Genomic DNA, 17947 nt, shown 5'->3' on the forward strand with positions numbered 1-17947 from the left:
GACTGGGCCAGTTGGCACTTCTAATGACTGTATGATCTGCACCTGTGTTTACCAATCCTTCTCTAATTGTATGCCATTTATATAGATAGTGAGCATAGGTCTGTCAGCTGTCACAGCTGCAGTCCAGAAAATTCCTGGATTCTCTTGCTTGGAGTCAGAATCTGGTCAACTCCCACCAGATTGCTTATTAGAAGTCTATATCAGCAAACATGATGCAACTACTTCTCCTAGTTGATAAGTCACACATTGTCTACCTGTATTAATGACTGAGCTATTATTTACACATTCCCTAGTTTCCCACATTAGTGTATGGATGGAAACTGTTTACAAAACAGTACTCTCTGGAGGTGAAATGGTCAAGCCTACTGTGCCTGGAGGCAAGGAATCCATAGACTGGAGAGGAACAGATTTCACCTCTCTAGAGGTATCTCAGTTGTCCCAGCTGCGTACAACTCTATTTTCCCCAATTGTAACCCCTTTCTCCCATCAGGTTGCTTCTTGGCTGATTGGTCATGTCTGAGTCCTGTACTTCTAAATGCTCTCTGGATATAGCACTGGCTGCCATCATGTCCCAAGTATTTTTTACCTGGGGCCCTGGAGCTGAGTCCCGAATCAGTCTACATTCTGATGCCCAATGGAAGTCTGTTGCATTTTGGACGTGGGGTATTGGGTCTTGTTCTCCCACTCTGTTTTCTCACTCTGTCACTATGCCAACATTGAGCTTTCAGATGCCCTACTTAACCACATTGAAAGCTTTGACGAGTCTCTCTGTAAGTCCCTTGTCAAAAGGGACCCTGTTTTTCCATGTTGGGATCTTGGGAAGTCTGCATCATATCCTGACTATAAAAGGTATTTGTGTCCACTGTGGCACAGTGTCTTATGATCTCCTCTAAAGGATAGTCCTAGTATAATTCTTTTAGAAACCTCATTAGCATTTTGTTTAGCAAGTTGCCTTATCAAAATTTCTACTGATGCATTTTCACCATTAGTTCATATGACAGCTGTCTGCACATGTCCCACAAAATCAGCAAAGGGTTCATTTGGCCCTTGTGCTATTTTTGTGAAGGCCTCACCCTTATTGTTTTTACTGGGGAGAAAAGCCCATGCTTTGATAGCAGCAGCAGCAATTTGCTCATATGCTGCTATGGGGTAATTAATCTGTACTGAAATGTCTGCATAAGAATCTACACCTGTTAGTTGGTCATAGGTGATTGGAGTATTAACTCCAGTGTGCCTATTTTGTTGTACTTGTATCTTACAGAGCTCACTATATTCAGAAAGCCACAACAAGTTTTGTCCAGGTTCTAAGCATGTCCTTGCTATAGATTTCTAGTCAGTAGGAGTTAAAATTTCATAAGCCAAATTCTCTAATAACATCTTAACATAAGATGATGTAACATCATAAAGAATACAAGTCTTTTTTAGGTTTTTGATGATTTCTAGGTGAAGTTGATGGGGGAGGGTCAAGGATCTGCTCAGTTTAGGTGGAGTTGAAGCTAGGCTGTGAGAGTGAGAATCATATTCCCTGTGCCCTCTGACAATATTTCCATTGCCCTCTCCAGTCTCTTCTTTTTCCTCACACTTCCTCATCTGGCTGTTCTTAAAACTTTCCTTTTTTCTGTAACTTACAGGATTCTTTAAAGCCAATTGTATTATGTTGTACATACAGAATATTTCCTTGGAAATTGAATCAGGACCAGTATCATTGTAATATTCACATAGTTGATCTCCTACTAGTTTCCAACCATCTGCCTCTATTTCTTCTTCCTTGAAGAACGAAGGGGATATATGTTCTAATGTATCCAGGAGTCCATCAATCTGCTCCCAAGTTACAATCAAACCCTGTCTCTTTATTAGTCTTGAGTATGCTTCATGTAGATCTCCCTCGGGATGGGGTTGGGGTTGGGGGTGGAGGAGAATCTTTTCCTAATATCTGCCCCATTTCAGCTAGAAACTGAGAGTTAATTAGTTTAGCTCTTAACAAAGTAAGTTCCCTGTTTGTTTTTTAAAATATTCACCCTATTTCCTGGTCACTAGGACTTCTTCAGTGAAATTAGGGTCCTTAGACCATATTGGGTGCCAAAATGTTAAGTCTGGGCTAGTTCCTTGGATGCCTCAGGATCAGCCAGAGTCAGGATAAGTAAAAGTCCTTAGTCTTTAGGGGTAGAAGCAGGCAAACTGCCAGTTGTCTTGCCAGAGATCTCTCCTCGATTCTGGAGTCCACAATCTCCACCTTTCTTCCCCTCATCCTTCTGCCAAGTGAAGTCTGGTCTCTCTCACCTCACTCTCTAATCCTTGCCTACTTAATCTTAACACCAAACATTGAGCCAGCACCTGTTAAGTGCTAATAGAGTCATTATCAAATAGGTAATTAGCCTTAAGTGCTTGGTTGTCTGATTCAAGCACACCTTTTAAGAGTTTCAGCCCTTTACACCCTTTCATTTCAACATTTTTTCATTAATTCCTTTGACATTCTCAATTTTTTACTACTTTAATTGAATTTTTTTATTATTCTATCTAGTTATGTAAAATGTAATTTTGGTATTTTCATTTATCTAGTATTAAAGCCATAAATTAACTTTGGTTTTTTGTTGTTTTTATCACATTGCCATAGTTCAGCCTTGAGACCTAAATATTTTTTCCACTTATTTAAGTAGTTATTTATTTCTTTAAGAAATATTTTATAACTGAATCTTTAGAAGTATTATTGAATGCATTTGGATAGATTCATTTCTCAAACATGTACTTTTTAGTAATTTGGCTGGGATTTGCTTTTTGGATAGTTAAAGTTATTATATAGAAATATTATTGACTTGGCAGGTTACTTTTGTAGTCTGCAACTTAGATGATTTTTGTTTGTTTGTTTTGAAACATTATTTCAATAAAATTAAAGGAGTAATTTATATTTCTTTTTTTTTTTTTTTCCAGGAATGATGGTGGTAATTGTACTGCTGCTCATTGCAATTGTGGTAGTTGCTGTCTGGCCAACCAGTTAACATGGTTTAAAAAGCAATTGCAGATGGACCCTCTAAATGATGGAATCAAATCCCAGAAATGCCTTTAATAATGAAGCAATGCTGTAAATAAATGGAACAATATTATGTTGATGCTGTGGTCTTTTAATGATCATTGGTTGCTAACCAAATTTATAATGTGGACTATATGCATTAAAGAGATGACAATTCCTAGTAGTTTTATTGTAAATAATGTACACATAGTATTACTTTCACATATAAATCAACATGAAAGGATTAGATTTCTCAGTGTGTACATTTGTGAAACTACTAGTGAATCAAATTGGGGCAACATCTAAGTTTGAAATAGTATATATGGGCTATATATGTCTTAGCAAGAATTTATAATTCAGTGGAAATGTTATTTAGGACTAGAGTTATTCTAAAAAAGCTTCATGAAGAAAGTATATATGGAATTGGATCTCACAGTTGATCTGAGTGGCAGAAGATGGAGGGGGGGGGGTCGTACTAAGTAGGAGAAACAGAATGAAATGGTGCATTTGGAGTACCTGAGTTCAAATCCTGGCCCAAATCACTTTTCTCATATTAAAAAAAATAAAAAATAAAAAAGAGTTGAACTACATGACCTCTAAAGATCCATGTAGCTCCAAATTTTATAGTTCTCTAAACAGTGTAAACAAGCAACTATAGGAATGAATGAGCAAGAAAAGACACATATTAAGAAGATCAGCTTAATTGACAAAAAGACTTCTTGTTTCATGGAATTGAACAACTGAATAAAAAGATTCAATAAGTACTTGCTTACTCTGTGTACTGATCACTGGGAATAGGAATAGAGAATATTATACAGTCTCAGCTTCCAATGTGATCACATTCTTATTGTGGGAGGATCATTGTTCCTTAGGGTCAGTTGGTGGGAAAAAAAATGACAGTGTCCCTGCAGTGACTCCCAGCATATCATAGTATGAATGGCCATGTCCAACCCCCTCACACACACAAAAAGGGAAGAGAGGTGGAAGAGAAGTGAAATTCTTTTACAGCTGATAGTGGAAGCAAGCAACCCTCAATGAGAAATGTACCTATGAAAGAATGGCTGAGTTACTGGGAGGAAGAGAGATTGAGATGAGAAATCATACGTTAAAAAATCAAAGAATGTGATGAAGATGATGGAAATGCCTGAGGATTGATTAAAGAAAGGAAAAAGATAATCATTTATAGTGTTTTGTGGTATAAAGTACTTCTCACAGCAGCCCTGTGAAGTAATTGTATAATCTGTCTCTGTTTTATTATTAGGAAGCTGAGATTCAGAAAGGTTTTATGACTTTTAATAATTCTTTGATTTTATTCATGTAAGTTCTTCTAGGAACCAGCATAAAAGATCATCAAGTCCAGTTTTCTTGAGGAAACTGAGGCCCAGAGATATTTAAGGCGTAGGATAGCTAGCAAATGTCTGAGACAGGATTTAGATCTAAGTATTCCTGACTCTTAAGTTCGTACTCTATGCACTGTGCCATGCTACTTCCCCCTCTCATGATGTTCCCTTCACTATGTCAGTATTTTGCCAAATGTGGTACCCAGAGTGGAACATAACACTTCACAAATGATGTAACCTGGAAAACATCTCTCCACCTTCTTCTCTCCTTGTTTTAGACACTGCTCAAGTCACTGGACCCATAGGCACTATGTCTTTGAATATTACTATAAGAACTGGAAGATATATTTGCTGAGTCATTTGTGATCTCTGAAAGGCTATAGAGAACTGAAGAGATGCCACAGGAGTGAAAAAAAAGTTTTCATTTTTAGGAAAAGGAAGAGAAAAAAATTTATATAGATCAATGAGTTTATTTTTCTTTCTAGCAAAATTTTAGAATATATCATTAAAAGACCATCGAAGAAAGAAAGGGTTCATCACAAAGATCCAGCATAGTTTCTTTCAGAACTTGTTATACCAGATATGTTTTTATGTCACCTTCAAAGGGGACCTGTGGTTGAAGACCTTGGAAATCTTAATTTAGTCTTGTACTGGTTTAGCATGAATTAAGGAATAGGTGATGTTTATCATATTGGCAGAAGAACAGAACAAGTGACAGTTTTAACAGGCAAGAACACTGGGCTGACCTTAATAAGGTGAAATATGACAGGGATAAATATGAAAAAGAAAAAAAAAACTTTTAAACCCTAAATTTGTGAAGCTTAAATCACTTTATTTTTCTCCTTTTGATATCTTTTACTTTTTAGACCTAGGTTAAAAAATCAATTTCACAATTTTAAGATGTAAGCAGATCTAGAAAGCAATATGACTTTAAGAAAAAAACCTTTTTTTTTTTTTTAATGAACTTTACATTCAAAATGTATTTAAACATTATGATTGGGTTGTCAAAAAGGTTAGTGCAATCTTAGCCTGCATTAAAAAAAGGGATAGTGTTCAATACCAAGGAGTATTATACTACTACTTAAAGCCTATCTGGTATACTGTCTTTATTTCTATTTCTGTTTTAAGGGTTTTGCTAAGCTGGAGAGCATACAGAGAAGGACAATTAGAAAAGTAAAGGTAACAATAATAATAATGTCAAAACTAATAATAACAACAATAATAATGCCTAGCATTTATTTGGGAGGTATTGAATCCCTCTTTGAAAATTTATAAGCTTTAGGCACAAGTTGGTCTTTATGACTTTTGGAGTTTTACCAAGAAGATTTTGTGACTAATACTATTAACATGGCTAGAAGGAGCTTGTTCATATTTGATCTTTAAGCAATTTCAGCAGAATGAGGGAGATAAAGGGGGAATTCTAGGAAATTAAGGAGAGAGTCATTGGTGTAGAAATGGAGGCTGGCTATATAAGCCAGCTGTAAAAATTGTTAAAACTGAAAGAACTTAGAATCCAGTCTACTTATTCGCAGATGAGGAAATGAGGTAAAAGAGATGAAGAGACTTGTCCAAGATCTCATTGTCAGATCTAGGCTTTGTGGGAGATACATAGGAGAACACTGATAAACATTATACAGAACAAAAAAGTATAAATGAGTAGAGCTGAAAATCATAGAGGATAGATTCACATCAGTGAAATTGATCACAACTGTTTTAAAATATTGAGGCGAAGAAATTCTAATTGCTAACATTTTTAGAGAATTTTAAGGTTTGCAAAGTCCTTCACACATTCCTCCTTTGAGTCAGTAGCCTGAAAAATAAGCACAATTATCTTATCTCAATTTAGCATATTTAAAAACTGAGACTGAGGAGGTTAGTAGTTTCTTCCATAGTTCCACAACTAGTGAGTACAAGAATTCATATTTGAACTTAGTCCTCTAAATCCATCACTCATTCACTACACCAGGCTCTCTTATTACTATCATCTGAAGGCCACAACTTAAAATGTATGTATAAGAATTTTCTGTGTGATTGACTTGTGATTGTGATACATTGAAGTTTATCCTGTAACATTTTTTCTTAGCAGAGCATACAGTATCATTTACAATAATTACTTGGGTGAATAAAGATCTGTATATACATGAATGCTTTTTAGTTTTTTCCAAGTGACTGTGATATGAAATGAATTTGTTTAAATTACAGTCAACTCTAAGATATCTACATTGGATTTACTGAGAATCCATTAAGGATTGACTTTCTAATATTCCCTTGACTTTCTTAGCATGTAGTCCCAATTATTAGCATAATTGGAGTGTTCTTGTACTATAGCAAGTCTTAACTCCTATAGTGCTGGCTTAAGCCATAACAGGAGAAAAAAAAAAGGGTGTGTTTGTGTGTGTGTGTGTGTGTGTGTGTGTGTGTGTGTGTGTGTGTTTAGTGCAAACATGAGACAATCTACACATGACAATCTATTATTTTGGTTTGGGGAAGTAGAGGTTTTTTTAGTTCAAATTTTTTAATATTTTCCCCTAGTTACATATCAAGACAATTTTTAACATTCATAGCATAAGATTTGATAAGTTCCAAATTTTTCTTCTTCCCTTTCTCCCTTCTCTTCTCTCTTCCTAAAAATGATAAACAATTTGATATAGGTTATCCATGTGTCTCATGTAAAACATATTTCTATATTAGTCAGTTGTAAAAGAAGAAACAGATCAATAGGAAAAAATATGAAAAAAAATTTAAGGAGAAAAAAGTATACTTTAGTCTGCATTCAAAATCCATCTGTTCTTTAACTGTATAGTATTTTTCCGCTGGGCCCTTTGTACTTGTCTTGGATTATTGTGTGAGGCATTCATAGTTGATCATCCCACAATGTTGCTAATACTTTGCACAATGTTTTCCTGGTTTTGTATCACTTTGTATCAGTTTGTACAAGTCTTTTCAGGTTTTTCTGAAATCTTCCTGGTCAACATTTCTTATTGCATAATAGCATTCTATTATATTCATATACATATACAACATATACTATTGTTCAGCCATTCCCCAGTTGATGAACATCCCTTCAGTTTGCAATATTTTGTCACCATGAAAAAGACTGCGATAAATATTTTTTGCACACATAGGTCCTTTTTCTTTTTTGTGATTCCTTTGGGACACAGGCCTAGTAGAGGTATTGCTAGATCAAATGGTATGGTTGCCCTTTGAATATAGTTCCAAATTTTTCTCCTGAATGGTTGAATCATTTCCCAACCCCAACAAAAGTACATTAGTGTCTAAATTTTCCCACATGTTTTCCAATATTTACCATTTTCTTTTTTTGGTCACAAGCAAAAGATTATTTTGATTTGAATTTCTTTAGTCAAAAGTGACTTAAAGTTCTTCATATGTGTATAGATAGCTTTGGTTTCTTCATCTGAAAATAGCCTGTTCTTATCCTTTTGATTCTTTTGAGTTTGTTTGGTTAATTCTCAATGTTTCATAAAATGACTAGGTTCCATTTACTCAATTCTAACTTTAAAGTTGTTGCTTTCCTCATTTATCTTTTGTACTTCCTTTTCCATTTGGCGAGTTGGACTTTTTAAGGAATTGTCTTTTCCCAGGATTTTTGTATCTCCTTTTCCATTTGACCAATTTTACTTGTTGACTTTTTTTTTTCATAATTCTCTTGTATCACTCTCATTTCTCCTCCCAATTTTTTTCTTCTTCTCTTATAGGATTTTTTGAGGTCTTCCATAAGTTATTTCTGGGTTTGAGACCACTTCCCATTTTTCTTTGGGTTATGTTCCATGGGTTCCATGACATTGTTGCATTCTTCTGAATTTGTGTCCAGCTTCCCTGCCACAATAATAACTTCCTATGGTTATCTTTTTGTGTTGTTGTATCTTTGCTCATCTTTTTTTTTTTTTCCTTTCTTTTAAATTTGATCTCTGCTCTTGAGGTGGAAGGAGCATTGTCTCAGATTTCTTATGCCAGGGACTGCAAGCCCTAGCTATGTACCTGGTGCTGGTGTTCCCCTGAAGCCCATGGGAGACTCTCCTGTCTGGCACTGCATTGAGCAGGTAGGGTTGGGATGGCTGGTACTGGTGCCATAGGGGTCTGGTAGCTTACCATACACTGAGTTGAGATACTAGTGCTGGTGTCTGGCATGGGCTGAGACCATTTCACTAGGTACATGGCTGTCTGCCCTTTGACACTGTCTATTTGCCTATGGCTAAGCTAAAGCATGTGACAGTTTTCAGAGCTGGAGTCTAACTGGTCCTCTGGCTATGCTGAGGCACATGGGGATACAGGGAAAGGATGGTCCTAGTGTTAGTGTTACCTGCTCCCCCGCACTGGGGCTCAGGATATCTCACTGGTTTGTTAAGGTTGGGCTTGCTGCTGTCTTACTGGATTGCTTCCTGTCCTGAATTGTGTTCTCCTTTTGCCAGAGACATGTTTCCTGTTGAACTTCTAGGTTTCTTGGGCTAAAAGATTGGTTCACTGCATCTTTTTGCTGGTTCTGCTATTCCAGGATTTGATGGAAGGGACTATTTTATGGTTGGTTGGAGGTGAATATGGGAGAGTTTTGGTTTACTCCACCATCTTGGCTCCTGGAAATTCCCAGTATCAGGATCTATTATTTTGAATGAACTATTATAAAGAATATTTAATTAGAAGTCATTGTGATTAATTGTTATTTAACTTGGGGGAAAATAGCTTTCCCTGTCTGATCTTTAGCTTGTTCCTCTATAAAATGAGATTTTGGGCTAAATGACCTTTAATATCTCTTCCATTTCTGACATTCCATGGTCCTATATATTTTTCCTTTTCCCCAAAGAAAGGTTTCAAAAAGACACAAGCACTATGGGAAAGATCACACAGGAAGTGTCAAGGTTTCTGTGCTTTGGGCTTAGAGGTAATATTGGGAACAAGGAAAATTATAAGTAGGAAGGAGAGACTGTGCAACTTCTTAGCTCTTCTTCATTTGAATCTTTTAAAACATTTTATTTTTTCCCAATTACACTTAAAAGAATTTTAACATTCTTTTTATTGTTCAAATTTTTATCCCACCCTTCTTCCCATAGCTTATGCCTGAGAAGTAAGCAATATGATCTAGGTTTTATATATATATATAATCAATCATGTAAAACAGTACATATATATATGATCAATCATGTAAAACAATACATCCATTTAGTCATTTAACAGAAGAAAGAAAGAGAGGGGAGAAGAAAGGGGGAGAAGGAAAGGGAGATGAAAAGAGAGGAGAGAGGAAGGGAGGGAAGGGAGAGGAAGAAAGGGGGAGAAGGGACAAGGAAAGGGAAAGGGAGATGAAAAGAGGGAGAGAGGAAGGGAGGGGAATGATGGAGGGAGGAAGAAAGAAAAGAAGGAAAAATGAAAAAGAAAAATAGTATGTTTAAAAGTTCAATTCTTTCTCTAGCTGTGGAAAATATTTTAACATGAGTCTTTTTTGAATTGTCTTGTATTATTTCCAGTTCTTTATCATACAATATTGCTATTTCTGTGTATAATGTTCTTCTGCTTCAGTTCACTTGATTCTATGTCAGTTCATAAAAGTCTTCCAGGTTTTTCTGAAATCATTCTGCTCATCATTACTTACAACAAATAATATTCCATAAAAATCATATCACAACTCTGTAAAGGGCTGAAACTCTGAGTTGATGCACTGAGGTTGGACAATCAAGCACTTAAGGCTAATTACCGATTGGACAATACTCTATAAGCATATGCTTGGAAAATGGCCCTTCCCAAACTAATGAAAAAAAACTCAGAGGAAGGTGGTCTAAGTGTACCTGATCTAAAGCTATATTATATAGCAGCAGTCACCAAAACCATTTGGTATTGGCTAAGAAATAGACCGGTAGATCAGTGGAACAGATTAGATACAAAGGACAAAAAAGGGTACATATATAGCAACCTAATCTTTGACAAACCCAAAGATACCAACATTAGGGATAAAAATTCATTATTCAGAAAAAACTGTTGGGAAAACTGGAAATTAGTATGGCAGAAATTAGATATGGATCCACACTTAACACCATATACCAAGATAAGATCAAAATGGGTCCATGATTTAGGCATAAAGAGGGAGATAATAAATAGATTAGAGGAACAGAGGATAATCTACCTCTCAGACTTGTGGAGGAGGAAGGAATTTATGACCAGAGGAGAACTAGAGATCATTATTGATCACAAAATAGAAGATTTTGATTACATCAAACTAAAAAGTTTCTGTACAAATAATACTAATGCAAACAAGATTAGAAGGGAAGTAACAAATTGGGAAAATATTTTTAAAAACAAAGGTTCTGACAAAGGTCTCATTTCCAAAATATATATAGAACTGACCCTAATTTATAAGAAACCGAACCATTCTCCAATTGATAAATGGTCAAAGGATATGAACAGACAATTCTCAGAGGAAGAAATTGAAACTATATCCACTCACATGAAAGAGTGTTCCAAATCACTATTCATCAGAGAAATGCAAATTAAGACAACTCTGAGATACCACTACACACCTGTCAGATTGGCTAAGATGACAGGAACAAATAATGATGAATGTTGGAGGGGATGTGGGGAAACTGGGACACTAATACATTGCTGGTGGAGTTGCGAAAGAATCCAGCCATTCTGGAGAGCAATCTGGAATTATGCCCAAAAAGTTATCAAACTGTGCATACCCTTTGACCCAGCAGCGCTACTACTGGGCTTATATCCCAAAGAAATACTAAAGAGCGGAAAGAGACATATATGTGCCAAAATATTTGTGGCAGCTCTTTTTGTTGTAGCTAGAAACTGGAAGATGAATGGATGTCCATCAGTTGGAGTAAATTATGGTATATGAAGATTATGGAATATTATTGCTCTGTAAGAAATGACCAGCAGGAGGAATACAGAGAGGTCTGGAGAGACTTAAATCAACTGATGCTGAGTGAAATGAGCAGAACCAGAAGATCACTGTACACTTCAACAACAATACTGTATGAGGATTTATTCTGATGGAAGTGGAAATCTTCAACATAAAGAAAAACCAACTCACTTCCAGTTGATCAATGATGGACAGAGGTAGCTACACCCAGAGAAGAAACACTGGGAAGTGAATGTAAATTGTTAACACTAATATCTGTCTGCCCAGGTTACTTATACCTTCGGAATCTAATGTTTATTGTGCAACAAGAAAATGATATTCACACACATGTATTGTATCTAGACTATATTGTAACACATGTAAAATGTATGGGATTGCCTGTCATCGGGGGGAGGAAATAGAGGAAGGGGGGGATAATTTGGAAAAATGAATACAAGGGATAATATTATAAAAATATATATATATAAAAAAAATTACCTATGTAAGGAGATTAATTTCTGACTGATGACAGTCTGAATAAAATACTTTCTTTTATCAGAAAAAAAAAATAAAATAAAAGGAATTTTCATCTTCAAAAAAAAAAAAAAAATGGCCCTTCCCACTATTCTGTGCTGGTTCAATCTTTTGGTGTATACAGAGAATTGTGGGAAGGATTAGGGGGTGGAGTAGGACAAGCCAGCGTCACTTTGGCAGTGGAAGAGGAAAAGGAAGGTTGCAGAGATCCTGTGTCCATTCCTTTCACTTCTATCCCTAAAGACCAAGAATAAAGACCAAGGACTTTTGCTTATCCTGACTCCAGCTGATTCTAAGGTATCCAGGGTGCTAATTCGGTCTTCACGTTTGCTGCCCAATGTGTGGACCAAGGACCTTAATTTCACTGAAGAAGTCCCCTGGTTACCAGGAAATATGGTGAGTATTTTAATAAGACAAACAGGGAACTTACTTTGTTAAGGGCTAAACTAGTAACCTTTTCTAGCTATTTCTATTTTCAGAAATAGGGCAGATATTAGGAAAAGATTCTCCCCCATCCTCAGTCCCAACTCCACCCCCACCCCCACCCCGAAGGAGTGCTAGAGAAAGCATACTTAAGCTGATCAAGGGACAAAGGTTAATTGTAACTTGAGAACAGATTGCTAGACTCTTGGGTATATTAGAACACACATCTCCTTGGTTCTTAAAGGAAGAAGATATAGGACCAGATAATTGGAAACTAGTAGGAAATCAACTATGTGAATATTACAATGATAAAGATCCTCATTCAATTTCCAAGGAAACATTCTATATACACAACATAATAAATAAATAAATTTAATATAATAGATAAAAAATAAAATAAATATAAATAAATAACAAATAATTAAAGAATCCCTCAAGTTATAGAAAAAAGAAAAGTTTTAAGAACAGCCAGATGAGGAAATGTGAGGAAAAAGAGGAAGACAAAGAACAGATTAATGATAATATCACCAGAGGGCATGAGGAATTAAATGGGGTTCAAGGGCGTGGTGATTCTCCCTCTCACAAGGCAGCTTTAACTCTGCCTACTGAGCAGATCCTTGACACGCCCCCATCAACTCCACCTTCCAGGATGGAGGGGAGGAGGAGTAGTGAAAGGGGCAGTGATATCAACAGCACCTCCCCCCCCCCAGCAATCACCCCCTCCTATGACTAGTTTGCAAAAGGCACTACTTAAAGCCACAGAAGAAGGGCAGGATTTAGATGATTTGAAAATAGGAATGTATCCTGTGATTCAACAGTTTTAACTCTTCAGGTCAAGAAAGTACACTCCTTTTGATATAGAAATTCTCAAAGACCTGAAAAAGGTCTTTGCACTCTTTATGGGGCTACATCAGCTTATGTTAAGATGTTATTACAGAATTTCGCTTATGAAATCTTAACCCCTGGGGACTGGAAATCTCTAGTAAGGACATGCTTAGAATCTGGACAAAACTTGTTGTGGCTTTCTGAATATAGTGAACTCTCTAGGATACAAACCCAACAAAATAGCCATAGTGGAGTTAATCCTCCTATCACCTATGACCAACTAACAGGTGTAGGTTCTTATGTAGACATTTCAGTACAGATTAATTATCCCATAGCAGCATATGAGCAAATTGCTGCTGCTGCTATCAAAGCATGGGCTTTTCTCCCTGGTAAAAAACAACAAGGGTGAGGCCTTCACAAAAAGAGCACAAGAGCCAAATGAACCCTTGGCTGCTTTTGTGGGACCTTTGCAGACAGCTGTCATGCGAACTATTGGTGAAAATGCAGCGACAGAAATTATGATAAGGCAACTTGCTAAAGAAAATGCTAATGAGGTTTGTAGAAGAATTATACTAGGGTTATATAAGGATGCTCCTTTAGAGGACATCATAAGACGCTATTCCACAGTGGATAAAAATACCTTTTATAGCCAGGCTATGATGCAGACTTCCAAAAATCCAAACGTGGGAAGACAGGGTCCCTTTTGGCAAGGGACTTCTAGAGAGATTCATTAATGCTTTCAATGTGGTAAAGTAGGGGATCTGAAAGCTCAATATTGGCATAGAGACAGAGTGAGAAAACAGGATGGGAGAAGAAGACCCAATACCCCATGTCTAAAATGCAACAGAGGCTTCCATTGGGCATCAAATTGTGGACTGATTCAGGGAAACGGGACTCATCTCCAGGGCCCCAGGCAAAAACCACTTGGGGCATGATGGCAGCCAATGCTACATCCAGAGAGCATTTAGAAGTACAGTACTCAGACATGACCAATCAGCCAAGAAGCAACCTGATGGGAGAAAGGGGTTACACAATCAGTCAGCCAGGAAGCAACATGATGGGAGAAAGGGACTACAATTAGGGAGGATAGAGTTGTATGCAGCTGGGACAACTGAGAGACCCCCTGGAGAAGTGAAATCTGTTCCTCTCCAGCCTATGGATCCCTTGCCTCCAGGCACAGTAGGCTTGACCATTTCACCTTCTGAGAGTACTTACAAAACAGTGTCCATCCATACACTAATGTGGGAAACTGGGGAATGTATAGATAATATCCCAGTCACTAATACAGGTGGACAATATGTGACTTATCAACCAGAAGTAGCACCATCATGTTTACTGATACAGACTACTAATAAGCAATCTGGTGATAGTTGCCTAGATTCTGACTCCAAGCAAGAGAATCTAGGAATATGCTGGACAGCAGCTGTGACAACTGACCATCCTATGCTCACTATCTATATGAATGACAAACCATTAGAAGGACTGGTAGACACTGGTGTAGATTGTACACTCATTAGAGGTGCCAACAGGCCCAGTCACTGGCCAAAGATTAAGGCAGACCTACATGTCTACATGCATAGGAGGATCAATGGCTGCTGAAGTTAGAGATGGATATTTGAAGGTGAAACAGGAGTTTTTACTCCTTTTATAGTTGAAAAACCCCCATCAATCTGTGGGGAAGAGACATTTTAGATCAATTAGGATTAAAAATGAGTACTTTGATTTTTTTAGGCAGGGCTGCTCTTGAAGGCAGGCGCCAACACTCTCACCTGTTCCTATTCAATGGAAAACTGATACACCAGTGTGGATAGAACAGTGGCCCTTAGGTAGCGATAAAATTCAGGCCTTATTAGCTATAAAATTCAGGCCTTATTAGATATAGCACAGGAGCAACTTGACCAAGGACACTTACAACCTTCTCTAAGTCCTTGGAATTCCCCTCTATTTGTTGGAAGAAAGAAATCTGGAAAATGGAGGATGTTGACTGATTTAAGAAAGGTAAATGGACAGATGGAAACTATGGGAACTCTTCAGTCTTAACTTCCATCTCCTGTTGAATTGCCTAGAGAATGGCCTTTCTGGGTTATATACATTAAGGATTGTTTCTATTCTATCCCTCTAGATAAGGAGGATATGAAAAGATTTGCCTTTTCAGTGCCCAGTGTTAACTTAGCTAAGCCTTATAAAAGATATTAATGGACAGTTTTGCCACAGGGCATGAAAAACAGCCCTACTATTTGTCAAATGTATGTTGTTGCTGCCTTACTCTAGTAAGAAAAGCATTTCCAAAAGTAATGTTATTATATTACATGGATGATATATTGGGATGTGCACCTGAGGAACAAATGTTAGAAGCATGTCTACAAAAGACCATGGAAACACTAAGGAACTACAAATTGCACCTAGCTCTAGAAAAAAATTAAAAGACATGCTCCTTTGCAATATTTAGAATATGAAGTATACCCTAAGATGCTTACAGTACAAAAACTTCCGTTAAGAACAGAGAAGCTAAACACCTTAAATGACTTTCAGAAATTAATAGGAGATATCCAACGGATATGTCCCGTGTTTGGTTTGACTTCCTATCAATTACAACTATTATATGACATCAGCTTACAAAAAAACCTCAAGAGGCTTTGAGAGAAGTTGAACTGGCTTTATACAATGTGCTTGAAAGAATTACTCAAAAACCCTTAGAAATATCAGTTTTTGCTACACAAGAGTCACACACAGCAGTCCTTCAAAGAGACAGTGTGATACAGTGGGTGAACCTCCCAGCACAACCAGAACAAAGCTTTATTCCTTACCCAGTGCTTGTGGCTAGAATTTTATTAAAGGCCATTAAACAAACAGTACAATTATCTGGGATAAGACCTAACAAGATATACACCTTTTATACTAATGCATAAATAAATGTGTGCTGTGAAACCATCCCAGAGTGGCAAGTTTTATTAGCCATGGCTCCAAATTTTACACACAGGTCTCCATTAAAGATAACCAGACTATTACATAATTGGTGATGGATTCTTGGAGAAAAGATTTCTAAAGTTCCTCTTAAAGGACCAACTATCTTTACTGATGCATCCAAACATATTTGCACAGTATACTCTCGTGACTTTACTATAAAAAGAGTAGTCAGAACTCCTTTTCAGTCCACTCAATAGAATGAATTGCATGCTAGCTCTTACTTATTATCCAGGAGATATAAATATAATATCTGATTTAGCCTATTCAGTAGGTGTGATATAAAGAATTGCCACAGCCCAAATAAAATTTGTAGCCTCTAATATATATCAGCTCTTTAAGGAAATTCAAGAGCAAGTGAGAAAGCATCCAGGTAAGATTTGTATCTTGCATGTCCACTCTCATACTGGACTTCCAGGTCCTATTTTTGATGGTAATTCAAAGGCAGATCGTCTTCTAACTATGTTGGCCAATACTCCTGTATTTCAGGAAGCCCAAGAATCTCATTTTAAATATCATCAGGTGTTTGAGCTTTATGTTTACAATTTGGAATAACAAAAGAAGAAGCTAGGAGCATAGTAAAAGCCTGTACAGTTTGCCTTCCTTTCCACGCTCCTATACTCCCTCAAGGGAAGAACCCTTGTGGTTTGAGACCCAATGAAATTTGGCAAATGGATGTGATCCATTATAAATCTTTTGGCTGTCTGTCTTTTATGCATGTTGTGGTACACTTTTTCAGGATTCACTTTTGCAATACCAGCAGCAAAAGAGACAGCCTAAGTGGTCACTGAATTCCTTATACAAGCATTTGTAATTATGGCTATGCCACAAGCAATAAAAATAGACAATGGACCTGCATATACTTTTAAACATTTTGTACACTTTTGTGCACAATATAAGATTTTACACACTGCCGGTATACCTTTTAATCCTCAAGGACAGGCAATAGTAGAGAGGAGAACAGAGACATTAAGACACTCCTCCAAAAACAAAAGTAAGGGGGAGACACAGGTAACGCTAGAGAACTTTTAAATCTAACTCTTTATACTATTAACTTCTTGGTTTTTGACAAAGATGCACTGGCTCCAGCAGACAGGTTTTATAACCCACCAGAAGTGCAGTGTCCAGTGTGAGCAGCTCCACTATCTTTAGATAATCTCCAGGTGATGTGGAGAGACCCAGAAAGTGGTGAATGGAAGGGACCAGATAGGTTAATTGCTTGGGGGAGAGGATTTGCTTGTATCTACACAGATGGAAAAGGAATCAGGTGCCAACGAGCCATATTCGCCTTGTCCATTAGAGAGAAAAGGAACAGACTCTTGAAACAAAGGAGAAGAGCCAAGAAACATCGGCTGGTTCCATTGCTGGCTGTGCCCACTGAATGAGCATGTCAGTTATGGCATTTGACCCATGGACATCAAAAATTGTTAGACTTCAAAACCCTCGGGAATCATTGGATTCTCTGAGACATGATAAGACTGTTGTAGGACTTGAAAACCCTCAAGAATCATTGATTTCTGTGAGACATGATAAGATTGTTTTAGGCCTTCAAAACCTTCTGAAATCATTGGATTCTCTGAGACATGATAAGATTTTTGTTGGACTTGAAAACCCTCAGGAATCATTGGATTTTCTGAGAAATCATAAGATAAATTGCAATGGTCCAGTCTAGCTCCTCTGAAGGGCTCAGAATAAGTCTTTGTCAGGATAAGCAGAAGTCCTTGCCCCACGTTGTGGACACCAATATGTAACATGCTGTCATCTCCAGAAGCTGCCGATCGCTCTCTGGGAGATCTGCTGTGTCAACTCAAATCTCTGGGACAGATTCTTCTTCCTGTAGAGAACTGTTGTCTCCAGACAGTTGCCGTTAACTCTCGTCCAGAGAAGTGATTTCCCTTCCTGCAGAGAGCTGCCTCAAGTCTGGTCTAGAGCAGAGACTTCAAAATGTGCAAGAAGCATTGGATTCCCTAACACATAAAAAGATTGTTGCAGGACTTCAAA

At 37.2% G+C, this 17947-nt stretch overlaps 1 protein-coding gene across 4 annotated transcripts in view; it reads left to right on the forward strand.

Moving 5' to 3' along the window:
* Window positions 1–3765, forward strand: part of STX8 (syntaxin 8) — a 299198-nt gene extending 295433 nt beyond the window's left edge. For all 4 annotated transcript variants that reach the window (XR_012489396.1, XM_074311939.1, XM_074311938.1 and 1 more), the window contains one exon: window positions 2929–3765. Coding sequence is in view for 3 of the 4 variants with exons in the window: in XM_074311939.1 (XP_074168040.1) it covers window positions 2929–2996 (68 nt within the window). In the remaining variant the exon portion in view is untranslated. The remainder of the gene's footprint in view (window positions 1–2928) is intronic.
* Window positions 3766–17947: the final 14182 nt, after the last annotated feature.

Source organism: Sminthopsis crassicaudata, chromosome 4, assembly GCF_048593235.1.
Source record: "Sminthopsis crassicaudata isolate SCR6 chromosome 4, ASM4859323v1, whole genome shotgun sequence".
Classification (NCBI taxonomy): Eukaryota; Metazoa; Chordata; class Mammalia; order Dasyuromorphia; family Dasyuridae; genus Sminthopsis; species Sminthopsis crassicaudata.